General features: G+C 37.1%; 1 protein-coding gene across 1 annotated transcript; it reads left to right on the forward strand.

The window, feature by feature from the left end:
* Positions 1–2,030: 2,030 nt before the first annotated feature.
* Positions 2,031–5,390, forward strand: LOC133870605 (probable LRR receptor-like serine/threonine-protein kinase At3g47570). Its single transcript, XM_062307768.1, has 2 exons — positions 2,031–4,716; positions 4,945–5,390. The coding sequence occupies exons 1-2, from the start codon at positions 2,031–2,033 to the stop codon at positions 5,388–5,390; spliced, it is 3,132 nt and encodes a 1,043-aa protein (XP_062163752.1).
* The last annotated feature ends 405 nt before the right edge of the window (positions 5,391–5,795 follow it).

A 5,795-nucleotide genomic window follows, 5' to 3' on the forward strand; every position in this document is an offset into this window, starting at 1 on the left:
AATTCGAAGAACGGATGAACGTTAAAGATGTTGTAACTGAGCTTCTTCGACCAAGAAAAAGCTTCTTGAAACTACAAGGCATGGAGACGTCCGAAGTACAAGTACACCATAACATCATCACGTAATATTGGTAGCTTAGTACGTAGCTTGGTTAAGCACATTGATGAGGTGTCCAATAGTACCATTTGAGGATGATCATATGCTCATTGCATTTTTCTTTTTATTGCTTATTTCAATTTTGACGCCACAGAATGAGAGCATTTTGCTCTCCTTAGGTTTACACACTATAAATCGGCCAATTCTAGACAAGGATCGAGACTCGAACAAGTTGTTTAGTCTACTTTGACCCTAAAAAAAAGTTCAGCCACTGCCAATTTTTTTTTGCTTTTACTTCCCTTGATTGCATAGAAATATGTTCTTGACGTGATCTATCCATCTTTAGTGTCAATTTTAGATAATTTAGATTGTATTGTAGTGAATTAAAGAAATTTTAAAGTTGGGGTTTCAATAGGCCAAAGTTAGGGACATTTATGATTCGGCTTTAATTCACCAAAATTGATGGTTGGGTTATGTAAATAAACGTTAGAAATGACATGTTGGACCATTCATTTATAATGATTTACGACAAAATTTAAGATTGAAGGTCATTTTTGTATGAAAACTAGGGATTTTGGTTCTTAGCTTTATTTGTTTCAAATTGAGGGTTTCTTGTGTAACTAGATGTCTAATTAATTGCTTGCATGAATGTACGTTTAATTTAGATTTGATGTGATGAATTTGAGAATGAGACCTGATGTGTTTCCATAAAGAGATGATTCTAAGTTATCTTCCTCTATATAATAACAGGATTATCATGTATATGTGATTGAGTGGGACCTACGATGAGATTTATTCCCAACATAAACAAATATTTAATACATAATTCCCATTAGGATTCTTAAAAATATTATTTAACAACCATGCAAAAATCATACACAAATACAATTTTATTTTATTTTTTTCTATGCAAACACAACATACACAGATTACGGATAAACTCACTGCATCAAACCCACCGGCCAATCGAGGAGGCAGTAGTCAAAACAAAAGTACCCAACAAAATTTGCATACAATAATCAATGCTTATATTCAAATATGAAATATCGAAATAAAAATCCACATCAAGATATCTCTTACTCGCCCTTGGGCAGTGCAGGTTTGTGGGTTTTGAAAAACCTATTTCTGCAAGCTTACCCGGTCCGCACGACTTCACCATAACTAAGCTTGTGTTGGATAGAGGATCCAATAATTCCGAGGCAGAAGCTAGGACGTCCTTAAAGACGAAACAAATGAATGTAGGTTAAAAAAAAAAAAAGCATTGCTTTTGGCAAAACTAGCCATCGTGAAACATGATATCTTAATAATAATAATTAAAACAATTATAATAGTAAAAAGAATTTCTAGAGGACAAAAGCTAGGACCGTAAAAACTAAAGAAATTAACAAATGAAAAATGTTGTAATGATTTTTTTCTATCTTGTTGTAACATGGCATTATAGAAATTGGACATGGCATTATGACTTTGCCAAAAGCAATGCTTTTTTTTCTCTTGTTGTAACATGGCATTATGACTTTGGCCAACTTTCTAAAAGTCCAAGTTGGGTAGATTAATGCAATGTCCAATGCTCAGCAATTACAAATAAAAGTATCTGAAAATATAAAAAATAAAAAATGTGGAAAAAAAACTTCCACATGATTCGATTGAGTACTGATCTTGTTACATTAATTTAATATAAAATTACAAGCATTTTGCTTTTTGACCAGAGCCAGCGTGGTGCGCGGAAGCTGGCCCATACTACCCCGACAAGAGGAGAGAAAAATGAAAAGGAAATGAGAGGGAAAAAAGAAAAAGAGGGAAGGAGAAACAAGATAAATTTTGAGAAGAGTCCATTTCTTTAGCCCACGTACCGGATTTCCCTCAAACCATTTTTTTTTTTTTTTTTTTTTGTTTCTTGAGAGACATCAAGAAGTAGCAACGAAAGCAAACCAACCATGGGGCTTCCCCCCTTAAGTCCTGCAGTCTCTTGTTCAGCCCTTTGCATCCTAACAATCGTTTCGGTCTATGGCTATGGCATTGGCCGGAATGAGACAGACCGACAAGCCTTGCTTGAATTCAAGGCCAAAATAGGCGATGATCCTTTCATGGTTTTGAGCTCATGGAATGACACCACCCACTTTTGCCAGTGGCATGGTGTTATATGTGGTCGCCGGCACCAGAGGGTCAGGGAGTTGCGCCTGCCATCTCAGAAACTCGTGGGATCTATATCGCCTTTCATTGGAAATTTGAGCTTTCTAAGGCTTCTACATCTCTCAAACAATAGCTTCACTCATCAAATCCCTCCAGAAATAGGCCGTTTGCATAGATTAGAGATACTACATTTGGCTGATAATTCAATAGGTGGCAAAATTCCTACAAATGTATCGTGGTGCTCTAACCTCAAATTTATCAGACTTGATTTTAATCAGCTGGCTGGGGAAATTCCTATTGAGGTTGGCTCCTTGTCAAAGCTCAAATTGTTTGCTGTCGACCACAACCTACTAACAGGAAGTATCCCTCCATCTCTTGGCAACTTATCGTCACTTGAATACCTTTATTTACCCTCAAATTATATAGGTGGGAGTATTCCTAGTGTTCTAGGCCAACTTATGAACCTTACAGCTATTTCTTTTTTTTCTAATCAGCTTTCTGGCACCATCCCTCCATCAATCTTCAATCTCTCTTCCATTACAATTCTTGATGTGGGAGTTAATCAAATCCAAGGGAGTCTTCCGTGCGACTTGGGGATAACCCTTCCAAATCTCCAAACCTTCTTTGTTTCCGGTAACAAATTTAATGCAGGCTCCATTCCTCCTTCAATATCCAATGCCTCAAATCTGGAAAAACTTAATTTTGGAAGGAACAAATTTACCGGAAACATGCCTTCCTTCGAAAAGTTGCATAGGCTTCAATTTTTTAGCATTAGCTGCAACCACCTAGGAAGTCGGGGAGCTGATGACTTAAGTTTTCTCTGCTCTTTGACCAATGCCACTAGCTTAGAGCTGTTGGTCATAAACGCCAACAATTTTGGTGGACTCTTGCCTGAATGCATCTGTAACTTGTCATCTACTCTTGAAACATTGGAAGTAAGTGAAAATAATATAGTTGGAACGATTCCGAGTGGGATTGTGAATCTCATCAACTTAGAGACACTCCACATGCGGAATAACAGACTTTCAGGTGAAATTCCCGTTGATATTGGAAAGCTTCAGAGACTACAATCAATGTTTCTTAACACAAACAACTTCTTTGGCAACATCCCGCACTCTCTTGGAAATCTGAGTATGTTACTCAGACTATCTTTAAGGTATAATAGTCTTCATGGAAGCATTCCTTCAAGTCTAGGAAATTGTCAATCTTTGCTCTACTTAAGTCTTTCTAAAAACATTCTCAGTGGTACCATACCTCCCCAGGTCTTTGGTCTCTCATCCTTGTCAATCGGTCTCTATTTGTCTGGTAACCGTTTCACTGGTCCCCTTCCCATGGAAGTTGGAAATCTGAAAAATCTAGGTGAATTTGGTATTTCAGAAAACATGTTAACTGGTGAAATTCCAGGGAGTCTTGGAAGTTGTATTAGGCTGGAGTTTTTAGACATGCAAGGAAACTTCTTACAAGGGACCATTCCATCAAGTTTTGGTTCTTTGAGAGGACTACAAGAATTAGATCTTTCTCGAAACAATTTATCAGGAAAAATTCCAAATTTTTTTGTTGGTTTCAACTCACTGCAACTTTTGAATCTATATTACAACAATTTTAAGGGTATGGTGCCAATAGATGGCATTTTCAAGAATTCAAGCGCAATTTCAGTTGTAGGAAATAGTAAGCTTTGCGGGGGAATATCAGAGATAAACTTGCCAAAATGCAACTTTGGAAAGTCCAACAAGACAAAAGTGACCTTGACCATGAAATTAATTATCTCCATAGTTTGCGGGCTTCTAGGAGTAATTTTTGTGCTGTCTTTTTTATTTGTTTGTTGGTTAAGAAGGAAAAGAAAAGAACCCACTTTAAGTTCTTCAGGAAATTTGCTTTTAAATTTGTCATACCAAAGTCTACTAAAAGCCACCGATGGGTTCTCCTCCACAAATTTACTTGGTGTGGGTAGTTTTGGATCCGTGTATAAAGGAATCACTGATGATGGTCGAATGACAATTGCTGTCAAGGTGCTCAACCTTATGCGACGTGGAGCTTCCAAAAGCTTTCTTATTGAGTGTGAGGCCTTGAGAAACATCAGGCATCGAAATCTTGTAAAGATACTCACAGTTTGTTCAGGTGTTGATTATCGGGGTAATGGTTTCAAAGCTCTAGTTTATGAATTCATGGTCAATGGCAGCCTTGCGGATTGGTTGCATCCGACTACTACAGCGGATGAGGCGCCCCAGGAGCAGAGGAATCTGAATCTTTATCAAAGATTGAATATCGCCATTGATGTTGCGAGTGCATTGGAATATCTCCATTATCATTGCCAAACACCAATCCTGCACTGCGACATCAAGCCAAGCAATGTTCTTCTGGACGATGAAATGATTGGACATGTTGGAGACTTTGGGTTAGCGAGATTCTCTCCCGAAGCTGGCCATAACTCTTCAACCAATCAGTCGAGCTCTATTGGCGTAAGAGGAACTATTGGTTATGCGGCTCCGGGTGAATACTCTTTATCATTCCTCAGTTATAGTCTTTTTTCTTCTAAGAACATGTCAAAGTTTGAAGAGGATCAGACAATTTTATTATACATTTTCTTCATAATAAAAAATTTAGTATTGTGATATTTTATTTTCTGGTTTCATCACATAGAAAGTATCATAGCATAATTAATTTCTTAGCATTAGTTATAGTCATATTACAATTTATCATATATATGTTGACTTGCAGAGTATGGTATGGGAAATGAGGTGTCGTCCTATGGAGATGTATATAGCTATGGGATCCTCTTATTAGAAATGTTTACTGGAAAAAGACCCACCGATGACATGTTCCAGCAAGGCACTCTAAATCTACATTCCTTTGTCCAACAAGCTTTGCCTAAACGAGTTGTCGAGATTGCGGATCCAATTCTTTTTCAGGGAAGAGAAGAAGAGACAACCATGAACAGAACTCATAATAACAGCAGCAACATTAGACGAGAAGAAGAGATAGCCATGAATAGTACTGGTAATAATAACAGCACTAGAAGAAGCAGAATCCAAGAGTGTTTGATTTTGATGTTTGGGATTGGAGTTACTTGTTCTGTTGAACAACCAGGAGAACGGATGAGCATGAAAGATGTTGTAACTGAGCTTCATTTGGTCAGAAAGAAGCTTCTTAAAACTACAACTTGACCCTAACATTAACAGGTAATATAATATTGGTAGATTGTTTATTTCAATTTTGATGATGATTCTAAGCTCACTGAATTTTGCTGTCTATTTCTTATTTCAATTTTGACGCCAGAGAATGAGAGAATTTTGCTCTCATTAGGTTGAAACATTATAAATCGGCCAATTTTAGACAAGGGCCGAGACTCCAACTTCTTGTTCAAGAGTAATGTTATATGTAAGACTCATATCTTCTTCTTATCCCTCCAAAAGTGGTGTGGTTTTTAAAATCACTATTGGATTAAAATTTAATAGTGATCAATCCTAAATCCAATGGTGATTTAAAAACTACATCACCTTTAAGAAAATAAGGGGGAGATAGGAGTCTTGCACATAGCATTATTATGTTGTTCGGTCTACTTTGCCCCT

The sequence above is a fragment of the Alnus glutinosa genome, chromosome 6, assembly GCF_958979055.1.
Source record: "Alnus glutinosa chromosome 6, dhAlnGlut1.1, whole genome shotgun sequence".
Classification (NCBI taxonomy): Eukaryota; Viridiplantae; Streptophyta; class Magnoliopsida; order Fagales; family Betulaceae; genus Alnus; species Alnus glutinosa.